Source organism: Chiloscyllium punctatum, chromosome 3, assembly GCF_047496795.1.
Source record: "Chiloscyllium punctatum isolate Juve2018m chromosome 3, sChiPun1.3, whole genome shotgun sequence".
Taxonomy (NCBI): domain Eukaryota; kingdom Metazoa; phylum Chordata; class Chondrichthyes; order Orectolobiformes; family Hemiscylliidae; genus Chiloscyllium; species Chiloscyllium punctatum.
Window position 1 is genome coordinate 106863810 of NC_092741.1, and position 27615 is coordinate 106891424.

At 42.6% G+C, this 27615-nt stretch overlaps 1 protein-coding gene across 5 annotated transcripts in view; it reads right to left on the minus strand.

Annotated features, from left to right (window-relative positions):
• The window catches only part of LOC140463703 (uncharacterized), a 438200-nt gene that overhangs the window by 49309 nt on the left and 361276 nt on the right, over nucleotides 1–27615 (minus strand). For all 5 annotated transcript variants that reach the window (XM_072558071.1, XM_072558067.1, XM_072558062.1 and 2 more), the window contains 8 exons: nucleotides 27177–27212; nucleotides 26092–26118; nucleotides 19201–19254; nucleotides 17650–17703; nucleotides 16323–16376; nucleotides 16168–16239; nucleotides 13696–13731; nucleotides 13455–13499 (listed from right to left, as the gene is read on the minus strand). In XM_072558071.1, coding sequence (XP_072414172.1) covers nucleotides 13455–13499; nucleotides 13696–13731; nucleotides 16168–16239; nucleotides 16323–16376; nucleotides 17650–17703; nucleotides 19201–19254; nucleotides 26092–26118; nucleotides 27177–27212 — 378 coding nt within the window. The remainder of the gene's footprint in view (nucleotides 1–13454; nucleotides 13500–13695; nucleotides 13732–16167; nucleotides 16240–16322; nucleotides 16377–17649; nucleotides 17704–19200; nucleotides 19255–26091; nucleotides 26119–27176; nucleotides 27213–27615) is intronic.

Genomic DNA, 27615 nt, shown 5'->3' on the forward strand with positions numbered 1-27615 from the left:
CCTGGGTCCAGTATGTGGTAAGAATGCATTACTTTTTCCGGGTAAATGACATTTATGAAAAACAACAAGTAATTCTTCTGACAGCTTGTTGATTTGCAGCTTTTTTGATTATTAGGAGGCTTAGATTCCCTGAGGCATGTGATACTAAAACCTTTCAAGAGTTGATGGATTTAGTTCAGGAATAATATGACCGCAAACCTCCTCCAATTCTGAGACACTATCAGTTTTACTCAGCAATTTGAGAATCTGGGAAACTGTATCAGGAATTTTGACTAAGTTAAGATGACTGGCAGATGCATGTAACTATGGTTTAACCATTAATGATGTAACCATGCAAAGCACATACTCGCTGAAGTCCAGCTGGACGCCAAACAGGCACTACAACTGGCTTTACCATTTGAAAATGTGGCAAGGGGAGTATATGAATTACAGAGTGTTCTTATGGAGATGGACACACTCACCAGGCTGACTGAGCTTGGGAAACACCACTTGACTGAAGACAATTGCAGAGCCTCACTCAGGCCATATCCTGAATGGAGGACTCTAGGTCAGCCCACAGCAAAACCTGAAAACAAAGCCAAGCCTTGGCCAAATGGTTAAAATTTTCTTCAGGATCTGGGCCAGCAAGGCATTGTACCTACTGCTGGTATGCGGATTTCAGACAGCAAAAGATTTCCACAGACCTAAACTGAGGAAGAGAACTCATAGAATGGTATTCAGGAGAGTGCACATCCTGGAAAGTTCACTTACATCTGGTTTGGAACAGTTAAATTGTTTAGCAACATTCAAATCAGAATGAATAAAATTAAAAGTCTGGTTAAATGGTCACCCAGTTCTAATGGAGTGCTATACTGGTGCAGCCATTTCAGTAATTGCAGAACCAGTCTTTGACAAAATTCGCACCAGACTCTAACCCTAAAGTTTACACAAGACCTTGGCTAGAATGATAACCTTTACTGGGGAACCTTTACAAATTAAATTCAGTTCAATTTTACAAACAAAATTCAGTTCTGGTCTTTATGAGAAGCAGCTGGTTCAGGTAAAAGGCTTGGTGTAGCAAAATTGGTTGAGAAAGATCCACTAAGAGTAGCTCAACATTTTTTGATTAGAAAATGGCTGCCTGAGTGAATTCCTCACTAAACATCTGGATGTTTTTCAGGAATGTCTAGGTATTATCAAAGGAGCCAAGATCACCTTGCATGTTGATCAGGAAACAATTGCATGATTCTGCAAGGCCTGTCAGGAATCCAGGTTCGATTCCATCCTCAAGTGACTGTCTGTGTGCGTTTCCTTTGGGTGCTTTGGTTTCATCCCACAGTCCAAAGATGTGCAGGTTTGGTGGATTGGCCATGGAAATGTGGTATTACAGGGATAAAGCAAGGGACTGGGTGGGTTGCTCTTCAGAGAGTTAGTGTGGATTCGATCGGTCAAATGGCCTGTCTGTGCACACTGTAGGATTCTATGATTTATGGTCATTCATAGAACATAGAACATAGAAGAATACAGCGCAGTACAGGCCCTTCAGCCCTCGATGTTGCACCGATCAAAGCCCACCTAACCTACACTAACCCACTATCCTCCATATACCTATCCAATGCCCGCTTAAATACCCATAAAGAGGGAGAGTCCACTACTGCTACTGGCAGGGCATTCCATGAACTTACGACTCGCTGAGTGAAGAACCTACCCCTAACATCAGTCCTATATCTACCCCCCCTTAATTTAAAGCTATGCCCCCTTGTAATAGCTGACTCCATACGTGGAAAAAGGTTCTCACTGTCAACCCTATCTAACCCCCTAATCATCTTGTACACCTCTATCAAATCACCCCTAAACCTTCTTTTCTCCAATGAAAACAACCCCAAGTGCCTCAGCCTTTCCTCATAGGATTTTCCTACCATACCAGGCAACATCCTGGTAAACTTCCTCTGCACCCGTTCCAGTGCCTCCACATCCTTCCTATAGTATGGCGACCAAAACTGCACACAATATTCCAGATGCGGCCGCACCAGAGTCTTATACAACTGCAGCATGACCTCAGGACTCCGGAACTCAATTCCTCTACCAATAAAAGCCAGTACGCCATATGCCTTCTTCACTGCACTATTTACCTGGGTGGCAAATCAGAAGAGTGGAATGTTTAGGAATCATCAAACCAGTCCCCAGTTTGTGGAATGGGCACCACTAATTGTTTGTACTAATTGTGAAGCCTAATTGGTTGATTTGCCTTTGTGGGGATTTTAAACCACTTTTCACAGCTGGATAAATAACCAATTCCTCACATAGAGGACTTATATGCAAAGCTGGCAGTGGGGTTGCTCTTCGCAAAGCTGGATATTAGCCTTGAAAATGGTTGCATTCCCAAGTTATAGCTTTCAGGAAAGTGAAGAAACAGCTATCATCCTTAGAGGTATTGGCACACTGTGGTCCCAAGTGAGATCTGGCAGTGAAAATGATTCCTCCCCTAATGTTTCAGCATTAACTCATAGGCGGCCCAATAGAGAGGAACGCCCTAGTGTATGCATCCAGGACTTTGGTTAATGCAGAGCATAAATATATCTAGATAAAGAGGATTTGGGAGTCATATTTTGAGTCAGGAAGTTCTTTGCAGATCTAAATTTGTAATAATAATGGACCACAAATCCCTGTGGGATCTACTTAAAGAGGTCAGACCTTCTTTAAGTAGACCTCATAGAGGGCTGTAGTAAGTGATTATAATTACAAGTTGGAATATTATCTGAATGGCCATGTAGTGTTGGCAGATACACCACATATGGAACCGCCACTGGAAGAGTCTGTCCATGGTTTTAAATTTTCTGGACACACCACCGGTCACAGCTGACAATATCAGACTTTGGACGGAGAAAGATCTGGTTCTGGCAACAGCTGGTGGTGATGGAGGGAAACCAAAGGGCCGTTACAACCAAATTGAAGCCTTTTGGAACCTGGAGAGACCAGATCACAATAGTGGACAGCACATTATAATGGTGAGCAACAGTGATTGTCCATAAAAAAGGTCAGCGCTAGATACTGGCTGAACTCCACCAGGATCATCCAGGGGTTTCCAGGATTGGTGGCCAGGACTGCATGCACACATAGCTGTGTTGGTGGGGAAACTTCAAGAGTGCCAAAAAGAACAAAAACTACTGCCAGCAGCTCCCCCACATCCACGGGAATGGCCCAATAAACCCTGGATGACAGTATGTTGAGTATGCAGGTCCTTTCATAGGCTCAAGATTCTTAATTGCTGTCGGTGCACATTCAAAATGGTGGGACGTGCATTGAGGTCATTTGTCAAATATGGGGTTGAAGATAGAAAAACTACACACATCTTTTGCAATACATGGATTCCTGCAAGTGTTGGTCACAGGTAACGGGCCATCACTTACCAGCAATTTGAGAATTTCATAAAGCTGAATGATAATTGATATAAGAACAGCTGCATAGCATCCACCATCCAGTGGTCTGGCAGAAAGTGCAGCCCAAACTTTGAAGGAAGGCTTAAAGAAACGGCCTACAGCTTCACTAGACACAAAACTGTCCCAATTCCTATTTGATTATCGGACCATCACTCATGCAACTACAAGGAGAGCTCCAGCAGAGATGCTAATGCGAAGAGGACTCAACACTGGGTTAAATCTAATCATCCTAAACCTTGAGGGGAGCGATAGGTGGAAGGAGGTCAAGGTGAGGGTGATAGGCTGGAGTGAGGGTGGGGGCGGAGAGGTCAGGAAGAAGATTGCAGGTTAGGAAGGCGGTGCTGAGTTTGAGGGATTTGACTGAGACAAGGTGGGGGGAGGGGAAATGAGGAAACTGGAGACATCTGAGTTCATCTCTTGCGGTTGGAGGGTTCCTAGGCGGAAGATGAGGCGCTCTTCCTCCAGCCATCGTGTTGCTATGGTCTGGCGATGGAGGAGTCCAAGGACCTGCATGTCCTTGGTGGAGTGGTAGGGGGAGTTGAAGTGTTGAGCCACGGGGTGGTTGGGTTGGTTGGTCCGGGTATTCCAGAGGTGTTCTCTGAAACATTCCGCAAGTAGGCGGCCTGTCTCCCCAATATAGAATCGCCGCAGCCACTTCTGCCCCCAGTGACATCACTAACCTGCACAACCACCACGCCACATGCGTCTCCGCCCCCATGCTGATCTCCGTCACCACGCCTAACCCCGCCCCCACGCCAATCTCCGCCCGTACGCCTAACCCCGCCCCCACGCCAATCTCCGTCCACACTCCCACACCCAGCTCCAGCCCCACACCAGGTCCTAACTCCCAGCCCTGCCGTGTTTTCACCATGCCTCCAGAACTACCCCTCTCTGAGGATGAAAGATCAGTCCTCAGCAGAATCCTCACCTTCATTCCCCTACGCTCTCGGATTAACGAGTTCAACACGCGGCGAGACATCGAACAATTCTTCCGCCACTTTCGCCTCCGTGCCTACTTCTTCAACCAGGATTCTCGCCCACCCTCTGACGACCCCTTCTCCCGCCTCCAACATACCCCATCCACCTTGACATCCCGTGCTGGCCTCTTACCTGCCCTCGATCTCTTCATAGCCAACTGCCGCTGCGACATTAACCACCTGAACCTCTCCACCCCTCTCACCCACTCCAACCTTTCACCCTCAGAACGTACAGCCCTCCACTCCCTCCGCTCCAACCACAACCTCACTATCAAACCGGCAGACAAGGGAGGTGCGGTAGTAGTTTGGCGCACCGACCTTTACACTGCAGAGGCTAAACGCCAGCTTGCGGAAACCTCCTCCTACTGCCCCTTTGACCATGACCCCACCTCCCACCACCAAACCATCATCTCCCAGACCATCCATAACCTCATCACCTCAGGTGATCTCCCATCCACCGCCTCCAACCTCATAGTCCCACAACCCCGCACCACCCGTTTCTACCTCCTGCACAAAATCCACAAACCTGACTGCCCCGGCCGACCCATTGTCTCTGCCTGCTCCTGCCCCATCGAACTCATCTCTGCATACCTTGACACGGTCCTGTCCCCCTTAGTCCAAGAACTCCCCACCTACGTTCGGGACACCACCCCCGCCCTCCACCTCCTCCATGATTTTCGCTTCCCCAGTCCCCAACGCCTTATCTTCACCATGGACATCCAGTCCCTGTACACCTCCATCCCCCATCACGAAAGACTCAAAGCCCACCGCTTCTTCCTTTCCCGCCGTACCAACCAGTACCCTTTCACTGACACCCTTCTTCGACTGACTGAACTGATCCTCACCCTGAACAACTCTTTCCAATCCTCCCACTCCCTCCAAACCAAAGGAGTAGCCATGGGCACCCGCATGGGCCCCAGCTATGCCTGCCTCTTCGTAGGATATGTGGAACAGTCCATCTTCTGCAGCTACACTGGCACCACCCCCCCCACCTTTTCCTCCGCTACATTGATGACTGTATTGGCGCTGCCTCGTGCTCCCATAAGGAGGTTGAACAGTTCCTCCACCTTACCAACACCTTCGACCCTGACCTCAAATTTACCTGGACCGTCTCAGACTCCTCCCTCCCCTTCCTAGACCTTTCCATTTCTATCTCGGGCGACCGAATCAACATGGACATTTACTATAAACCAACCGACTCCCACAGCTACCTAGACTACACCACTTCCCACCCTGCCCCCTGTAAAAATGCCATACCATATTCCCAATTCCTTCGTCTCCGCCGCATCTGCTCCCAAGAGGACCAGTTCCAATACCGTACAACCCAGATGGCCTCCTTCTTCAAAGACCGCAATTTCCCCCCAGACGTGATCGACGAGGCCCTCCACCGCATCTCCTCCACTTCCTGCTCCTCCGCCCTTGAGCCCCGTTCCTCCAATTGCCACCAGGACAGAACCCCATTGGTCCTCACCTACCACCCCACCAACCTCCATATACATCGTATCATCCGTCATCATTTCCGCCGCCTCCAAACAGACCCCACCATCAGGGATATATTTCCCTCCCCTCCCCTATTAGTGTTCCGAAAAGACCACTCCCTCTGTGACTCCCTCGTCAGGTCCACACCCCCCACCAACCCAACCTCCACTCTCGGCACCTTCCCTGCAACCGCAAGAAATGCAAAACTTGCGCCCACACCTCCCCCCTTACTTCCCTCTAAGGCCCCAAGGGATACTTCCATATCCGCCACAAATTCACCTGCACCTCCATACACATCATTTACTGCATCCGCTGCACCCAATGTGACCTCCTCTATATTGGGGAGATAGGCCGCCTACATGCGGAACGTTTCAGAGAACACCTCTGGGACACCCCGTGGCTCAACACTTCAACTCTCCCTCCCACTCCACCAAGGACATGCAGGTCCTTGGACTCCTCCATCGCCAGACCATAGCAACACGACAGCTGGAGGAAGAGCGCCTCATCTTCCGCCTAGGAACCCTCCAACCACAAGGGATGAACTCAGATTTCTCCAGTTTCCTCATTTCCCCTCCCCCCACCTTGTCTCAGTCAAATCCCTCAAACTCAGCACCGCCTTCCTAACCTGCAATCTTCTTCCTGACCTCTCCGCCCCCACCCCCACTCCGGCCTATCACCCTCACCTTGACCTCCTTCCACCTAACGCATTTCCAATGCCCCTGCCCCAAGTCCCTCCTCCCTACCTTTTATCTTAGCCTGCTGGACATACTTTCCTCATTCCTGAAGAAGGGCTTATGCCCGAAACGTCGATTCTCCTGCTCGTTGGATGCTGCCTGACCTGCTGCGCTTTTCCAGCAACACATTATCAGCCATAATACTCAGCTAAGCAAGAAGGGCAGTTTATCCAGCGGATGAAGTTTGGTGTAGGAACCATGGGAATGGCCCTGTGTGGGTCAGCATGGTTGACATGAGGTCAGGTCCAGTGACATGTAAATTGAGGTATGTGTGACAGTCCTGAACAAGCATGTGGACCATATGAAAGCTGCAAACACTCAAGTGGTACAGATGCAAAACATGCCTGGCTCATTGACAGCTTTTCAACTATTCCAAAAACTGTAGGTTCTCCATTTCCAATAAGCATTGAAGACATCTCAGAATCTAAGATGGATATGATGGATGTCACTGCCCCAATGCCTTTGCAGCTGAAAGAAGAGAATGAAATTCTTCCAAGTTGCTCTGGGGCAGGAGACGATGTGTTGTGCAATGTATGTCATATCAGAGGCAGAATTGGAGGAACCTGGCCTGGTGCTGAAACGTTGCAGGAGGAGCTACAAAAGAAAAAAAAACAGCCTATGTCTTTAGACTCAGAGGGGAAGGGATGTAATGATTGTAATCAGGTCAGCCAGGTGGACGTCATAGAATATGAGTTCCCTGCTTGGGGCTGTTAATCTGGGCCAATCAGGGAGCCCTGGCTGACAGAGAAGAACAAGTATTTCAGATATCTCAGTGAGAGTGTCCACCGAATAAACATCTGAGAGACTATATCACACTGCAAGTATTTATCTAATAAAGCATTGAGAGGCAATGTATATCACTGCTTGTGAAACTCTAATAAGTCATTTAAGGACTATATCTTGATGTGACTATACATCAAAGAAACTTCTGAGGGACACTACAACTTATTGCAAGAATATATCTAATAAAACATGGAGAGTCAAACAATTTCACGACAATATATGTATCTAATACACCTCTGAGATATTATCTCTCACTGTAAGCGTGCATCTGATAAACTATTAAGAGACACCATTCTTCACTCTGAATGCATATCTAATAAACCATTGTGAAACACTATAGTTCTGGTTAAGATGGCAACAGAGTAAGACGCTCTAGCCGGAGCTCCTCTGCTCACCAGGTCTTTTTCCTCTTTCTTTCCTCTTTTTCCTTTGGCTGCAGTTTTCTGTTCCCCCCACCACCCACCAAGGAGCAGGAGCAGAACAAGCGTGGGCTGAGCTGGGAATTGAGTCACTGCTGGACCCGGAATGAGAGCAGAGTGAGCATGGGCCGAGCTGGGAGCTGAACCATGGCTGGATCTGGAGCTGCAGCAGAGTGAGCACGGGCTGGCTGGAGGAACAAGTTCTGGAGGCAAGGCCAGTGCATGAAGGCAGTGAGGCGTCATGTTCTGAAACCTGGCATGCACATACTCAGTGGAAATGACATATAACTTGCGTACTTTAAAGACACTTCTTATTTTCATTCTGGACAACTTAAACTCTGTATTCCAATGCTAGCCCTATTTTTTTACTATCTCAAAGTAAAGTATAAGTATGTAAGTTAGCTTGCTGAGCTTGAAGGTTTGTTTTCAGACATTTCATCACCATACTAGACAATATGATCAGTGATAGTCTCTGGTGAAATGTTGGTACTATGTCCCACCTTTCTAAATATAGGTCTTGGTTTCTTAAGGTGGGTAATGTCATTTCCGGTTCTTTTTTTCAAGAGAAGGTTGATAGGGTCTAAATCAATGTGTTTATTGATGGAATTCTGGTTAGAACGCCATGCCTCTAAGAATTGTCGTGCGTGTCTTTGTTTCACCTGTTCTAGGATGTGCGTGTGTGTTGTCCCAGTCAAAGTGGTGTCCTTCTTTGTCTGTATGTATAGAAACCAGTGAAAGTGAGTCATGTTTTTTGGTGGCCAGTTGGTGTTCATGTATGCTGGTGACAAGTGTCCTGCCAGTTTGTCTGATGTATTGCTTTTTTACAGTTCTTGCATGGTATCTTGAAAATAACGTTTTTATTTGGTGGTATTTATTGGATCCTTCAGGTTCATTAGTCGCTGTTTAAGTGTGTTGGTAGAGTTGTGCGGTACCTTGGTCTGAGTAGCCTGGAAGTCATTTCTGATATGTCTTTGATGTAAGGTAATGCGGCTACAATTTTTGGTTGTGTTGTGTCTGCTTGATTGGGGTTGTTTCTGAGGAACAGGTGGAATTTGTTTATTGGATACCCATTTTTATTGAAAATGTAAAAATATTTTTCTTCTGCTTTTTGTAGTTCTTGGGTGCTGCAGTGTAATGTAGCTCATTGAAATAATGTCTTGATGCAACTCCGTTTGTGGGTGTTGGGATGGTTGCTTCTGAAGTTAAGCATTTGGTCCATGTGTGTTGTTTTTCTGTAGACACTGGTTTGAAGCTCTCTGTTAACTGTATGTTCAACTGGCATGTCTAGAAATGGGAGTCTTTTGTTGTTCTCCTCTTCTTTTATATTGTTGATGGTTTCCTCTAATTTGTTCTGTTTAGTGATGACAAAAGTGTCATCTATGTAGAAGACCCAAAGTTGGGTTGGAAAGATGGGAGGGCAGAGCTGAAAATATGTTGCTGGAAAAGCGCAGCAAGTCAGGAAGCATCCAAGGAACAGGAGAATCAGCCCTCTTCTCAGATGGGAGGACAGCTTGTTCAAGTCTCTGCATTACTGTTTCCGCTATGAGTCCTGATATTGGTGATCCCATATGTGTTCCGTTGACTTGTTTGTAGGTTTTGTTATTGAATGTGAAGTGGGTGGTGAAGCACGGGTCCATTAGCTTGAGGATGTTATCTTTGCTGATGAAATTTGTGGTCCTGGTTTTCCTAGTAGTGATGCCAGTGTTTTTATGGCCAGGTCAATGTTAATTGATGTGAAAAGGGCTGTAGCATCAAAGGAGACCATTACTTCGTCCTCTTCTATCTTGGTGCCTTTGATGGTGTTCAGGAATTCTTGGGTGGAGTGAATGGAGTAGTGTGAATCTTCATTGGGTCTTTTAGTTTTTGGTGGAGATTTTTAGCTAGTCTGTAGTTAGTGTACAAGGTAGGGAGACAATGGGTCTGAGGGGGCCCCTGGTTTGTATATTTTTGGTAAACCATAGAAGTGTGGTGTGTTGGATCCATCTGGTTTCATGTTTTGAAAATTTGTCCTGTTTAATTCTCCTGATTTTTTAAGTGCTGTTAAAATGGATGAGATTCTGTTTAATAGCGGTGGGGTCAGGTCTATCGCCACCTGCTGCTAAGAAACGTGCCATCAAGATACATGAACCCCAACTGGCAACCAAAAGACATGACCCACTATCACTAATTTCCATAAGTACAGACAAAGAAGGACACCGCTTTGATTGGGACAACACACACATCCTAGGACAGGCAAAACAAAGACATGCATGAGAAATCTTAGAAGCACGGCATTCTAACCAGAACTCCACCAATAAAGACATCAATTTGGACACTATCTACCATCGCTTGAAGAAAAGAACCGGAAATGACATCACCCACCTTCAGAAACCAAGATCTATAAATAGAGAGGCGGGACATACCACCAGCGCTTTACCAGAGACTCTCACTGATGATGTTACCTAGTATGATGATGAAACAACTGAAAACAAACCTTCAAGCTCAACAAGCTAACTTACAAGTTATAGAGTCATAGAGATGTACAGCATGGAAACAGACCCTTCGGTCCAACCCGTCATGCCGACCAGATATCCCAACCCAATCTAGTCCCACCTGCCAGCACCCATCCCATATCCCTCCAAACCCTTCTTATTCATATACCCATCCAAATGCCTCTTAAATGTTGCAATTGTACCAGCCTCCACCACATCCTTTGGCAGCTCATTCCATACACATACCACCCTCTGCGTGAAAAAGTTGCCCCGTAGGTCTCTTTTATATCTTTCCCCTTTCACCCTAAACCTATGCCCTCTAGTTCTGGACTCCCCAACCCCAGGGAAAAGACTTTGTCTATTTATCCTATCCATGTCCCTCATAATTTTGTAAACCTCTATAAGGTCACCCCTCAGCCTCCGACGCTCCAGGGAAAACAGCCCCAGCCTGTTCAGCCACTCCTTTTAGCCCAAATCCTCCAACCCTGGCAACATCCTTGTAAGTCTTTTCTGAACCCTTTCAAGTTTCACAGCATCTTTCCGATAGGAAGGAGACCAGAATTGCATGCAATATTCCAACAGTGGTCTAACCAATGTCCTGTACAGCTGCAACATGACCTCCCAACTCCTGCACTGAATACTCTGACCAATAAAGGAAAGCATACCAAACACCTTCTTCATTATCCTATCTACCTGTGACTCCACTTTCAAGGAGCTATGAACCTGCACTCCAAGGTCTCTTTGTTCAGCAACACTCCCTAGGACCTTACAGTAAAGTGCATAAGTCCTGCTAAGATTTGCTTTCCCAAAATGCAGCACCTCGCATTTATCTTATCATCAACCTGAGCTACAAATCTTCTCAAAAACCACTATTACTTAAAATATCTGTACCCAGGTACCCTGTACCTAAGATAGCACTGAGGGGCGACATTACAAACTTTTCATTGCACTCATTCGAGTGAATACAATAAATGCCATTGTATTCACTGCAAATGTGTAATTACTAAGTCACAGGGGAATTGTACCTCCCTGTGAAGGTAAATTGAACAAATCTCTGAATGACTATATTTCTTTGGAACTGTGTACCTGACAAATCACTGAGGAACATTATATCTAACTGCAGTGTGCATCTAATAGATCAAAGAGGGATCATATCTCGCTGCGACTGTCTACTTAAAAAAAAACTGCAGAGCACCATATCTCATTTTGAGTGCGAATTTAATGAACCACTGAGGGACTATATTTCACTGCAAGTTTTTATTTAATGAACCACTCAAAAATTATATTTCACTGCGAGTATAAACCACTGAGCGATACAATATCTGACTGTAATTGTGGATCTAATAAATCACTGAGTGACTATACTTCACTACGAATATATGTCTTGTACATCGATGTATATCTATGTAACTACTGAGAGTCAATATATCTTACTGTGAATTCACATCAAATAAACTACTGAGGAACTATTACTCATTGCATGTATAAATCTTATAAACCACTAAGGGACAATATCACTGAGAGTGTATATCTAAGATACCAGTCATGATTTGGAGGTTCCAGTGTTGGATTGGGGTGTACAAAGTTAAAAATCATGCAACACCAGGTTATAGTCCAACAGGTTTATTTGGAAGCACGAGCTTTCAGAGTGCTGCTCCATCATTAGATGGTAAAGGAGCAGTACTCTGAAAGCTTGTGCTTCCAAATAAACCTGTTGGACTATAACATGGTGTTGTGTGATAATTAACTAAAATACCAGTGAGGGTTTATATCTCACTAGGAGTGTCTGCCTCATAAATCACTGAGGGCCTGTATCTCACTGTAAGACTGTATCCAATAAACCACTAAGGAATACTGTCTTTTACTGTGAATGCATATCTAATAAACTACTGAAGGACAATCCATCTCACTGAGAGAATATATCAAATAAAGCACTGAGGAAATTGCTGGGAAAACTCAGTAGGCCTGAGTTCATACTTCTGAGAAAGGTTCACTGGAACCAAAATTTTAAGTTTGCTTTCTTTCCACAAATGCTGCCAGACGTACTGAGTTTTCCCAGCAATGTCTGTTTTTGTTTTTGATTTCCTCATCCACAGTTTTTTGGTTTATTTTTGTTTCACTGAGGAACTATATCTCACTGTGAGTGTGTTTCTAATAAACTATTTAGTGACTATATCACGCTGTCAGTGTGTATGTAATAAACCTTGGCAGGGATATATCGCACCATCTCTGACCTGGATTTACATTTAACATTTTGCAACTTTCTATCACCCAGCAACATCTTAACTATGCACCCAGTAAATACTAACTTCATCATTGCATTTTATCTTAGCAGAAAGGTGCAACCAAATCTTATTTATAGAATCAGAGAATCATTATAATAATTTCTCAGTCTGGTTTTGGCTTTGTTGCTGGGTGTGTGGTTTGTTTAATGAATTCTCGTCAATTTTCACCATTTCATGTGATGAATCCCTCACCACTGCCTGCCATATTAGTGAGCTAAGTGGTCTCTTGCTCACCATAAAACAGCCTTGCTGCAACATTCACCTTTCGATTGAATCTATAGGGACTGCTTTGCCAATTAGGTTAGAGGAAAAGCACTGGATAGTCTAAGCAGAAGAAGCTTTTGCCTTAAATAGGATGCAGTTTATTGCATGATCATAATTAGGTACAAGTTATACTGCTACCATCGTTTTTTTTGACTAAGACTATAAGGAGACAGTAGAGCTGTGCATAGTTCACCTCCTTCAAGATTGAGATCAATTCCTCCACCCAAAATGTTATGACAGCATCATACTGGGAGGAACTTTGTGTACTTCTCAGAATTAACCCTTTCGCAAATAAACACATTATCTAACGTATGGAAACTATCTTTTTTGTCATCAATTTTCACCTTATGTTTCTTCCTTAACATCAATAATTTCCTTTGAGCCATAGCGCCAGAGGTGTCCAAATAAACCCTCCACCAAGTGGCTGCTTTGTGCATATAAACTTGAAGAGTATGCGTGAAAAGGTCATTGAACTTTGAGGACGGGACTGTCTAGCTGATCCTGCCTACACCAAGCGTCCTCATATTTGCCCTGTAGAGTATCAGATGGCAATCAGCACGTAAGACATAGCTAACTTGATGTTTGTTTTTTTGAAAAGAATAATGTTTTACTCAACAACTTACCCGTTCACCCTTGGGTCCACGGTCCCCTTTGTTCCCTGGTGAACCCTACAATTAAATAAGACAAATAAAGTATTATCTAATGTCTAATGATGTACAAATAGCCATTAGTGTTAATTGTAAAACTTATACAATTACTTCCAGGAATCTATTCACTTTATATGGCATGAAGAGACAGAAGATGGAGCAGCAAAAAAAAAAGAAAATGATCAGGAACCCTGGAATGTTCTTCTGGTTCGCTTACCTGGGAACCTGGGAAGCCACGTCCTCCAGTTTTCCCCTGTTTGGAGATAAAAAGGAAACAGACCTCGTGAACAGCTATGAATCCGGCTGGTGACATTAGTAAAAGTAGGAATGAATTTTGTGTGCAACACTAGCTCCAGCCCCATCAGCCCAAAGCCACTGCAATGATAAAGCACAGGGTATATATATCCGAATCCCCTCCAAAAGATCGACCACTGGCCCAAGCAGCATAACTGTGAGAAGATACATGACAGAAGCTTCCTAATTATGAGGGTGCATTTCAAAGTCAATATCTCTAACTGAATGCTGTGAATATGTCACAGTTCAGAAAAAAGTACAAATTCAGATGTTCTTTCAGCACACTCACACATACATTTGGGGTTATCAATATGATGTCTATTTAACATTAAACCTTTCTGTTTCATTGTTCTTGCTTTCCCATGCAGTTATGAGTATCTGAAGCTTATCAACTTTTCTTTTACCCTGCTTTATTTGTTAACATTCATGCACTGCAAACTGAATTTATATATAATGTATTCCCACTTGTCTAACACCCTCATGTCTTACGCGAGTCATAGAGTCATAGAGATGTACAGACCCTTCGGTCCAACCTGTCCATGCTGACCAGATATCCCAACCCAATCTAGTCCCACCTGCCAGCACCCGCCCCATATCCCTCGAAACCCTTCCTATATATAAACCTTCCAAATGCCTCTTAAAGGTTGTAATTGTATCAGCCTCCACCACTTCCTCTGGCAGCTCATTCCAAACATGTGCCACCCTCTGTGTGATAAAGTTGCCCCGTAGGTCTCTTTTATATCTTTCCCCTCTCACCCTAACTATGCCCTCTAGTTTTGGACTCCCCGACCCCAGGGAAAAGACTTTGCCTATTTACCCTATCATGCCCCTCATAATTTTGTAAACCTCTATAAGGTCACCCCTCAGCCTCTGATGCTCCAGGGAAAATAGCCCCAGCCTGTTCAGCCTCTCCCTTTAGCTCAAATCCTCCAACCCTGGCAACATCCTTGTAAATCTTTTCTGAACCCTTTCAAGTTTCACAACATCTTTCTGATAGGAAGGAGACCAGAATTGCATGCAATATTCCAACAGTGGCCTAACCAATGTCATGTACAGCTGCAACATGACCTCCCAACTCCTGTATTCAAGTCTTCAATGCAACTCCCAATCCTTTGTGCATTTGATGTTTCTTTCTAATGCTTCACCATGTTCATTGTCCTATTTTAGGTCAGGTTTAAACCCTCCCCAGCAATCAATAAGGTGTTGGATGATCAGCACAGGCAGCTCGAGCCTCATCATGAGTTGAAACAGACTTACGTGCATTCTTGAAATATTGCAATGTCCTTGTGTTCAACTGCTATTCCTTCAAGGGAGAATTTTACTGCATTTACAACTAAAGATGTTTTTTTAAGTTTGTGATCAGACAGAGTGTTGGAGGAACAAGCCAGCCTCTCAGAAGACCATTCTAACCTTGACAGATGTACAGGTAGTGCCACTTCCAGATTAGATTACTTACAGTGTGGAAACAGGCCCTTTGGCCCAACAAGTCCACACCGCCCCGCCGAAGCGGCAACCCACCCATACCCCTACATTTACCCCTTAGCTAACACTATGGGCAATTTAGCATGGCCAATTCACCTGACCTGCACATTTTTGGACTGTGGGAGGAAACCGGAGCACCCGGAGGAAACCCACGCAGACACGGGGAGGATGTGCAAATTCCACACAGTCAGTCGCCTGAGGCGGGAATTGAACCCAGGTCTGTGGCGCTGTGAGGTCTCTACCCACTGTGCCACCGTGCCGCCCTAGATCTGCAAATCCTGTCACTGAGCCTTTTACCAAGGACAGCCAGTTACACAGCAGCATTATTCTAAGAAAGTATGGTACTACACCATTTTAGGAATTATAGGGTCAAACAATCAAAAGCTTAGTCAAAAAGGTAGGTTTGAATGAGTGTTTTAAATATTCGGAGGCAGAGAGGGGTAGGGAGGCCAAAACAATCTTCTCTGTAAGATATCTACTGGAGAGATATTGTTCCTTAGCTTACATAGCTAGTTATATAGCAAGAATCTGGGCTGAACGTTGGGGTAGTGGAGTGCAGGATCACCATATCTTACTGATCCCAGTGAATTATAGCTTACCTGATAAAGACAGCCAAAAGATTTAACACAATATAATACTGATTCAGTTTTTTCCTAAATGATTCTTGAGTTGGCACCCACATTTGCCAAAAGCAGATGGTAAATGAAAGGAAAATTGAGTACTTAGCACTTATATTATAAATATGAGGGAACTGAGAGGAAAAACAAAGGAAAAGCTTCTAATAGCAGAAATAAACATAATATATTGAATTCCCATACCCATCACTGAACAGATAGTTATCTATAGCCTATGAGTATCACTACATGCATTATGACAAGTAAATTCCTAATTAAGAAATCCGTTTGATACATACTGGAGCACCAGGGGGTCCTTCTGGTCCAGGAAAGCCAGTTTCTCCCAACGGTCCTCTATCCCCTTTCAATCCCTACCAATACAGAGGCAAAATGAAATTTTACTTTCTAAATGCTGGATAATATGAAAAGAAATAACAATATGAATTGAACTCACTGGTTCGCCTGTTGCACCAATTGGCCCTGGCTGACCAGGAAGACCAGGTTTCCCCTTTTATAAAGAAAGAATAAAAACAAATGTTGTGAGATATTTCTATTGAGGAGCTACTTATTACTAGAATGAAGTAGCAATTGAAAAAACAATGCCTTCAGTGTGATAAACTAAAATATTTACTGTTTGCTTACAGTTGCTGCATTACTGATGAATGATGTTGCTCTGATGAAATCGTGTTCATAAGATCACGGAATGATGCAGTGCAAAAGGAGTCCATTTGGTTCATTGTACCTGCCATGCTTCTCTGAAGGAGTATCAATTAGTCCTATAGTACTCTTTGCCCAAAGTGCACCATCCTCTTCAAATTGTTCCCCATAAAGTCGGACTTTGATAGTAGACCATTGACTAATAATTCAAATCAGGGGCAAGTGCTAAACTCCAGAGTAACAGCTGGAGTATATGGGAGGGTCGAGGAGGGTGGTACTGCTCACATTGTTCCCCAAACACCCCCTTGAAGAAAAGTAATTTCCAGACTGACTAATGTTTATCAAGCTTGGCCCACAATAATAAAACAAGGTATGTGTATGAGGAGGGGGCATGAATAGACTGATGACTGGACTTGCACTCTCAAGTCTTTAGAAGCTAGGTAATTAGGAGTAAAATCAGGCGATATCATGTAGGTGGGGACACCCCTGAATCACATTGGCTCCACACAAACGATGTGACCATCTGTCCTTCAAAACCTTTCCAGTAAAGTTGTAAACAAAAGGTCTTCTTACTCTCACCCACCTGTCATTGACCAGCATTCAAAGGTAGATTGAGAGCCTGCAACTGCCTCAGCTTACCTGGGTTGGCCCGTATTGAGAGAAATCAGGTCAGGTCGGGCATGAAGGTTGTGGTCAAGACACCCACACATTTTACATATTCCTCTCCCTAACCTGTACCACCAAATGTAAGCTCTGGGTGGGATCCATAACATCCAGCCCATGGACTCAGGGCCAATTATGTGATGTAATTGTATGCACAATCAATGGTTAAACTCCAAAAGAATAACAACAGACCTGATGCTTCTTAGAAACACAGAGGAACAATCTTTATCCTAAATTAATTCCAAGTTGCATTGTTTGAACTATTTTCTGTTGGAACAGTTGTATTGTTTAAATTGTCTTATTTTGAACAGAAAGCTGATGAAACTTAATGGTGAATGAACTCACAGAATTGTGTATATTCTACATGCCAAGGGCAGTTAGGCAGCAGTTTGAAATTTGATTATATCATTTTTCCACATATAAATCCATCACTACTATCCACCTTCCTTTCAAATATTCACCTGTGGGCCAGTCAGTCCTTGGGGACCTGGTGGTCCTGGCATTCCTGGATCTCCCTAGAAATACATCAAAACAAGATTGTACAAATAAGTGGAGAAAGTGAGGACTGCAGATGCTGGAGATCAGAGCTGAAAATGTGTTGCTGGAAAAGCACAGCAGGTCAGGCAGCATCCAAGGAGCAGGAGATTCCTGAAGAAGGGCTCATGCTCAAAACGTCGATTCTCCTGCTCCTTTGATGCTGCCTGACCTGCTGCGCTTTTCCAGCAACACATTTTCAGCTCTGTACAAATAAGTGACAAACCCTCCGAGAAACACTCAGTTTGTGTTTATCAGTCCATTGAACAACAGAAGTACAACCCATTTACTGAGCCTCTATCACAATTGCTCATGAGCATTAGACAAAATTGTAATGTTCAAACTTGTAAGCAAACATGTTGCTACAGCTCTACAGGTCCTTGATGAGACACATTTGTGTACAATAGTCCCCCCGTACCTATGGGGGATATGTTCCACGACCTACCATGGAAGCCCGAAACCCCAGATAGGGGCAAACCCATTCATTTAAATGGGTAATTTACCTTCCTGGCAACGCCTTAGTCTCTGGTTCAGGCATGTTCCCTGCAATATGTTCAGGCCATGGTAAACCGCAGGTAACTGAAACCACAGAAACCGGATCAGTAGATATGGAGGTCACCCTGTATATATTTGGCCCCATCACTTAAAGAGGGATTTAATTACTCTAGAAGCATTTGAAAGAAGTTTCACTGAACTGATTCTTGAGATGTGAGGGTTGTCTTATAAAGAAAAGTTGGACAAGTTAGGCCTATGGTTATTGGAGTCTAGAAGAGTGAGATAATCTATATTTTAGATTATAAGGGAACTTGACAGGATAGAGGCCGGGAGAATGATTCCCCTCATTGGGGAATCTTTTTCTAGGGGACACAGTTTAAGAATAAGATGTCTCCCAGTTAAGATTAAAAGGGGGAATGTTTTTTCTCAGATGATCATTAATTACTACAATCTCTTCCAAACAGAACATGGGGTGGCTGGGTCATTGACTCAAGGATTTCGATCAACAATGGAATCAAAGTTTATCGGGACTGGCAGGGTAGTGGAGTTAATACCAGAATCAGAAAGTTAAGTTAAGCCTCACTTTACAAAAGGACCCATGTTCACTTCTCAATTGATCTCAGTGAATTCAAATCTTGCTAATAATGACCATGGAGTAGATCTACCATGTTCTAGAGAATGGGAGAAAACAGCCTACTCCTAGTCGATCTGGGGGACACCTGTTGAAGAGTGAATGTGTCAATGTTCATTATGGACAAGGACACATTTGGCTACAAAGCTTTCATGAGCAAAGGGTTTCTGGACTCTGAGGTCATAAGCATGGGCAGTTGTATTAACTACTCAAAGGAAATCAACATCATAGCACAACGTTAGACAATCAGAAGAAGGAAAGGTAAAAAGAGAGAAAACTGGAAAAAAATATAATGATAAAAATAGGTTTGAGAGGTAGAGAAAGGAAAGAAGGAAAAGAGGGAGAGAGGTACCTTTTTTCCTGGTGGACCTTCTAATCCTGGCAATCCCATTGGGCCCATTTCTCCCTGGAAGAGTGTAACAGTCAGTCATTACCATACAGGTGAAACATCATTGGCTTACTGCAGTCAGTCATGGGTACTAAAAGAAGAATCAAATGTTTTCGAATGCATTACACCCCAGCTTGACTATATTCATGTCCTTTTATTTGGAACCATTAAATATGTACAGGTACTATTTTTAAATTATACATTACTTCTGGCATCTGTCACACTAATCATCTTGCACAATGGACCAGTATGAAGGTCATTATTAAACCAAGAACATTACTTGCCCTTTCTCTGTCAGCTGAGCTTGAATCTGTTATGTTTCCAAAATGTTTCGGCTTTATTTCTATCTTTTTCTTTTTTATTCTTTTAGACTTTAGTTATAATGCCAAAGTGAAAGCAAGTTAATTTTAAGATGACAAACCATAGGAAGGATTCTAAGCTAAAATTGATGGTCATAGCATGACTGTACAGAATACTGTACGAGTGCATAAAATGAAGATCCAAAGTATTTGTTAAGAGGTGCAGGAAGCTGACCTGCAGAAACACTGAACTAAAGATGGACCTATTTTTGGGTACTCAGTAAATATTACTTAGAAGCTTAAGGTTATATTTTAGGCACAATTGTTCCCCACTGGAGCCCTTGTGACTCTTCTATCTCATCTTCCCAACAGCAGAGTCAGATCAAATCAGTTAATGGAACACTCAAGATTGCAGTGATGACTTGGGTAGAACTAAATTGTGTAGAAATGTTGCCTGAATGCTGCTTTGTATCTAGAAAAGTTGTTTTTACAATGAAAAGACCTGGATTTGTGTCATGAGGAGAGATTTGAAAAATTGAGGTTGTACTTAGGTTGAAAATGTGTTGCTGGAAAGGCACAGCAGGTCAGGCAGCATCCAAGGAGCAGGAGAATCGACGTTTCGGGCATGAGCCCTTCTTCAGGAATCTCCTGCTCCTTGGATGCTGCCTGACCTGCTGCGCTTTTCCAGCAACACATTTTCAGCTCTGATCTCCAGCATCTGCAGTCCTCACTTTCCCCTAGAAGAATTGTACTTAGGTTAACAACAACTTAATGCCTGCGTTTAAAATTATGAAGCCTTTTGATAGATTAAATAGGGAGAATCTGTTTCCACTGACAGGAGGGATGGTGGACAGAAGACATAAATTTAAGATAATTGGCAGAAGAACCAGTGAGGAGATTAGAAGAAATGCTTTTTGCACGTTGAATTGTAATGTGTTGGCTGAAATGGCACTGGAAGCAGATTCAGTCATAACATTCAGAGCAGAACCTACACTTATACAATGGGCTGAATAATGCTTTTTTAATGTTAAATATTCTATGAAATGTCCAGCTGAGGTCATGGTTGTATTGCTTTCTCAAAGACCATTAAACCATCTCAGCAAACAGAAATTAAGTTGTACTCCTGGGCGAGCACATAGAATTATTTAATTTGTTATTGTTTACAAAGATGTTTAAGATACAGATTTGATGATAGGCTAGCAGGATGATTCTGTACATGATACAAGCATATGAATTAGAAGCAGGACCAAGGCATTCAGCCTTTTGACAATGCTCCACCATTCAATAAGACCATGGCTGATATGAGTACTGCTTCAACTCCACGTTCTGAGCTTCTCCTGGTAGAGTCATAGAGACATAGAAATATACAGCAGAAACAGACCCTTCGGTCCAACTCGGCTATGACAAACAGGTATCCTAAATTAATCTAGTCCCATTTACCAGCACTGGGCCCATATCTCTCTAAACCCTTGCTATTCATATATCCATCCAGATGCCTTTTAAATGTTGTAATTGTACCAGCCTCCACTATTTCCTCTGGCATCTCATTCCATACACACACCACATTTTGTGTGAAAAAGTTGTCCCTTAGGTCCCTTTTAAATATCTCCCCCTCACCCTAAACCTATGCCCTCTAGTTCTGGACTCCCCAACCCAGGGAAAAGACCTTGTCTATTTACCCTATCCATGCCCTTCATGATTTTATAAAACTCTATAAGGTCACCTCACAGCCTCTGATGCCCTACAGAAAACAGCCCCAGCCTATTCAATCTCTCCCTATAACTCAAATCCTCCAACCCTGGCAACGAACTTGTACATCTTTTCTGAACCCTTTCAAGTTTCACAACATCCTTCATACAGAATTGCACACAAAATTCCAAAAGTGGCCTAACCAATGTCCTGTACAGCCATAACATGACCTCCCAACTCCTATACTCAGTGCTCTGGCCAATGAAGGAAAGCATACTAAATGCTTTCTTCACTATCCTGTCTACCTGAGACTCCACTTGCAAGGAACTATGAACCTGCACTCCAAGGTCACTTTGTTTAGCAACACTCCCCAGGATGTCACCATTAAGTGTATAAGTCCTGTCCTGACTTGCCTTTCCAAAATGCAGCACCTTACATTTATCTAAGTTAAACTCCATCTGCCATTCCTTGACCCATTGGCCCATCTGATCAAGATCCTGTTGTACTCTTAAAAAATCTTCTTCACTGTAATTTTGGCACCTCCAATTTTGGTTTCATCTGCAAACTTACTAACTATATCTCTTATGTTCATATTCAAATCATTTATACAAATAATGAAAAGTACTGGACCCAGCACCAATCCTTGTAGCACTGGTCACAGGCCTCCAATCTGAAAAGCAACCCTCCACCACCAACCTGTCCTCTACTTTTGAACCAGTGCTATATCCAAATAGCTCATTCTCCCTGAATTCCATATGATCTAACCGTGCTAACCAGTCTACCATGAGGACCTTTGTCAAACGCCTTACTGAAGCCCACGTCCACCGCTCTGCCGTCATCAATCCCCTTCATTACTTCTTCAAAAAACGTAATCAAATTAGTGAGACATGATTTACCATGCACAAAGCCATGTTGACTATCTCTAATAGTCCCTTGCCTATCCAAGTCCATGTAAATCCTGTTCCTCAGGATTCCCTCCAACAACCTGCCCACCAACATCAGGCTCACTGGTCTACAGTTCGCTGGCTTTTCCTTACAACCTTTCTTGAATGGTGGCACATTAGCCAACCTCCCGTCTTCTGGCACCTCACCTGTGGCTACCGATGATCCAAATATCTCAGTAAGAGGCCCAGCAGATACTTCCCTAGCTTCCCACAGAGTTCTAGGGTATACCAGATCAGGTCCTGGGGATTTAACCTCATTTATGCGCTCCAAGACATCAGCACCTCCTCCTCTGTAATATGGATATTTTTCAAGATGTCACCATCTATTTCTTCACATTCTGTATCTTCCATGTCCTTCCCTCCACAGTAAACACTGATGTAAAATACCCATTTAGCATCTCTCTCATCTTCCACGGTTCCAAACGTAGGCTGCCTTGCTGACCTTTGAGGGATCCTATTCTCTCCCTAATTATCCTTTTGTTCTTAATGTATTTATAAAACCCCTTTGGATTTTCCTTAACCTTATTTGCCAAAACTATCTCATGTCCCTTTTTTACCCTCCCGATTTTCCTCTTAAGTATATTTCTACTGCCCTTATACTCTTCTAAGGATTTACTCAATTCCTGTTGTCTATACCTGACATATGCTTCTTTCTTTGTCTTGACCAAAACCTCAATTTCGCCAGTCATCTACCATTCCTTACCAGCCTTGCCTTTTACCCTAACAGGAACATAGTCTCTGGACTCTCTTTATCTAATTTCTGAAGGCTTCCCATTTTCCTGCTGCCCCTTTACCTGCGAACATTTTCCCCCAATAAGCTTTCGAAAGTTTTTGCTTAATTCTGTCAAAATTGGCCTTCCTCCAGTTCAGAACTCCAACTTTTAGATACGGTCTATCCTTCCTCATCATTATTTTAAAACTAATAGAGTCACAATTGCTGGCCCCAAAGTGCTCCCTATTGACACGTCAGTCACCTTGCCCTGCATTATTTTCCAAGAGTAGATCAAGTTTTGCACCTTCTTTAATAGGTACATCCACATACTGATTCAAAAACTTTTCCTGTACACATTTAACAAATTCCACTCCATCTAAACCCTTAACACTATGGCAGTCCCAGACTATGTTTGGAAAGTTAAAATCCCCTACCATTTCCACCTTATTATTCTTACAGATAACTGAAATCTCCTTATAAATTTGTTTGTCAATTTCCCACTGAATGTTGGAAGGTCTATAGTACAATCTCAGTAAGGTAATCATCCCTTTCTTATTGCTCACTTCCATCCAAATAACTTCCCTGGATGTATTCCCAAGAATATCCTCCCTAAGTATAGCCATAATTTTATACCTTATCAAAAATGCCACTCCTTCTCCTCTGTTGCCTCCCATTCTATCCTTCCTATAGCATTTATATCTTGGAACTTCAAGCTGCCAGTCCTGCCCATCCCTGAGCCATATCTCTGTAATTGCTGTGATATCCCAGTCCCATGTTTCTAGCCATGCCCTGATTTCATTTGCCTTCCCTGTTAGGCCTTTTGTATTGAAGTAAATGTAGTTTAATTTACCTCATTCTCTGCTTTGTTCCTGCCTGCCCTGACTATTCAATTTATTCCTTTCCCCACTTGCACCAGTCTCAGATTGATCTTTTTCTCACTATCTCCCTCGATCCCAACCCCTCACCTTACTAGTTTAAATCCTCTCAAGCAGCTCCTGTTAGTATATTAAAACCTGAATCCTTTATAAGACATAATGTATAAACAGTCATACATTTAAGGAGACAATTGCAATGATTTTCATACTAAGAGGTAAGGAAAGGTTAGACATCCTTTTCTGCTGTAGAAGATGAAGAACTATAGCAAATTCTTTACTTTGTATTAATATGCAAACCTTTATATTATTATTTTGAAAGTTTGTTTTTATTACTTGAACTCAATGATTTACCAAGCACTGCTGCCTCACAGCGACAGAGCCCTGGGTTCAATTCCCGCCTCAGGCGACTGACTGTGTGGAATTTGCACGTTCTCCCCTTGTCTGCGTGGGTTTTCTCCGGTTTCCTCCCACAGTCCAAAGATGTGCAGGTCAGGTGAATTGGCCATACTAAATTGCCCGTAGTGTTAGGTAAGGGGTAAATGTAGGGGTATGGGTGGGTTGCACTTCGGCGGGTCGGTGTGGACTTGTTGGGCTGAAGGGCCTGTTTCCACACTGTAAGTAATCTAATCTAATCTAATCTAATATCAGGCCTTATTTCAAAAAGTGATTAAAATAACATCTATTTCAGAGATATTGAACAAACACAACGGTAAAAGATACAGAGGTCCATCCTGGTTACAAAGGGATTTTATTGACATTGTCCTGTGCAGTTCACTTGGACAGACATTGGGTATCTTGCATAAAAATAAGACGCTGACATTGAAAGTTTAACACTGCTTCTCTTGCCATGGTTGCTGCCTGGCTCGCTGAACATTTCCAGCACTTTTAGTTTCTATTCCTGATTTTCAGCATGTTCAGTATTCTGCATTTGTTTTGTGTTCATGGAGTTACTGACCCTGCTGCATTTAAGAAAGGGTTGATTTTTTTTCCTAAGTTGGCATAGAGTTGTTTTGTTGAAATCCCAGTGGTCCTACCGGGAAGACTTTGATAGTGGGGCCTTCCCTGAGCCGTTCTGTGGTATGTGGGCTGAAAGGGAGGACTTTGAGTGGAGCTCAGTGGAACTGCGTTGCTGCATGCTGGGGCACAAACCAGAATGGTCATGGTCCATTTGTGTTGGTGTGGCTGTCCTGAGTTTATTGGTGAAATAGGACCCTTGATTTCCAATAGAAATGGGTCTATTTGCTAACGCACGGGACCGCCTTAGAGGTAGACAATGACCACTCAGTAGTGACAATGACAGCCACAAAGGGGAGATAGTTTACTTTCCCAAATGGTCTCTAGACAGAAGAGCTGAAAATCTAGCCCAGGATGTCTATGGCATGGACAGCTTATGACATAGGACCCCAGTCTAAGTTGAAGCCTCTATCAGTGTATGAAGGGCTACTTTGTTTGATATGTCACTATCTGGAGAAGGGAAAGGTGTTCGCTTTATAGTTTTGGCCAGAACACCTTCAGTTAATGGTGGTACTAGGTTGTGAGGATTTTGCCATGCACCTCGTAATAAAACTTCCACAGCCAGCTATGGTATGTCAGTAGTTTGACATGTTGTTCATCTGCAAACCAAACAGTAAATCCAAGGAATCGAGGGAACTGTAATGAGATTAGAACCTCCAAAACCGCTGCTAGTAATCTTTAATCATTCTTCCATTTGCTGTGCACCATCACTGTCTTGTCATCGGGCTCCACCCTCATGTCTCAGAACCTGCTAAGTGTCCATTAAACAAAAATAGAAATTGCTGGAAAAGCTCAGCAGGTCTGGCACATCTGTGGAGAGAAATCAGAGTTAATGTTTTGGGTTTCAGGAAGGGTCACTCAACCTGTAACATCAACTCTGATTTCTCTCCACAGATGCTGCCAGATCAGCTATTTCTATTTTTGTTACTGAATTACTGCATCTGTAAATCTTTTGATTTTTATTTAGAGTCCATTAAATTTGGTGCTGGATATTGAAGCTCCTACTTATTAGCATGCCCTCCCTTTTTAACAACATGCTAATAGTTAATACTATGTCAAACAACCTCTCCTGCTCAGTGGGTTGGAGGAGAAAATTTAATACTGCTTTCAACCTCAACAAGGTTAGGATTCTCAAGTATTTTAAGTTTGTTCTTGTAATGCAGTAGCAGTTGATTAAGTCACACCAATGTGACGCAGTTCAAGATGTTTAAACAGTACATAAGATTTCAGGCAAATGTTTGACGTGTTATTTTTATTTGCACAGATTCTGAAGTTATTTCTTCATCTGGAACTTTTGGAATGGGAAGCTCTTAAATGCTTACCATTGAACCAGGATCTCCTTTCAGACCCTGCAAAAGAAAAGTAATTGGTTAAGAAATTCTGTATGATCTTACAAATGTACAATATATCATTGATGGACATTAGACATACTTTAAAAAACACATTTGCAGGCAAACAACTAGCCATATTTTCAATATTCACATTTATTCATGGAGATTATAAATAATTTATTTCTTTGTTACAGTGAGGATAACAAGGAAATTAGACAATTACCTTTCAAAACAATTTGCTCAGAATTTCCTTAGAATTTTATTGTAATAATGGAACTGAAGTATATTTTTAAAATTTCATTGAAATTCAAAAGTAATTCATTAAGTATAATTTTTTTCCCAAAATACCACCACGCATTAGTCAACCAACTACCTCCACTTAGATCATTAAACTAGTTCAGATCTCACCTTGTAATGCAACAGTGAACACTAGATTTTTGCATTTTCCATTTACACCACAGAACCTCAATGCACTAATTCCTATATTTTCTCATAAATCCTAAATCTTATTTCTTCTTACACCAAGACTTGGACTACATTTTTTCTATTGATAAATGTCTCTTTAAAATCAGAATCTGTTTCATGCAAAAGAAAAATCCTTCCATAATAGCAACTGGATAAAAAAAAGCTTCAAGGAGAGTGGTATTTTCCATTTTGTTACTGCCGATTTCTGCTTTTTAAAAAAATAACTTTTGTTATTGGTTCATATGATGTTGGCATTGCAAGCTGGACTGGCATTTATTAATTACTTAGCCAGCAGTTAAAGGGCAGCCACATTGCTGCATCATGTGTGAGGCAAATTAGGTAAAGGTGGCAGATTTCCTTCCTTAAAGGACATTAGTGAACTAGACATGTTTTTACAACAATTAACATTATGTGGTAAATCCCTTCTATAGGTTTCTAGTATTTTTGTTACAGTACCCTATCTGTTGCTATTTAACTTAATTTTGCTAATTCAGTGTTTAAAATGTAGAAATTGGTATACATTCCTGAGCAAATTGGATCAAGGAAATACCAACCAAAATATCCTTAAATCACAAAACAGAAGCAACACTCAATATAAGTTGTTAACTCACTGGTGAACCTGTAGGTCCAGGTGGGCCTGGAATGTCCTGTAAGATATTCAAGGATTAGACCATTTGCAAAGCATTTGTTAGTCATTATTGTGATTGAAAAACATTATTCATATGTCTCCCATACTGTTGATTGTAGGCTGAAATAAGGACTTCAATGACTGGATAGGAGAGTATGACTAAGACAATTTATACAGCAAAGGGCAGGTTAATCAGAGCATAGAAGGTAAAAATGTTACATTGCTTCCTCAACGATATTCACTCTGTGAACTATATTGAATTGGAGTGCAGTTAGAGGCAACGTCTAAGGGATTGAGAGATGATAGACCCGTTGATGAATGGAGCACCAAGGATTAACAAGCACACATTAACCAAATATGGATAGGCAATACAAAATGAACTGAAATAAATTTTAAAAAAGAACTCAACAAAGTTGTTCTAG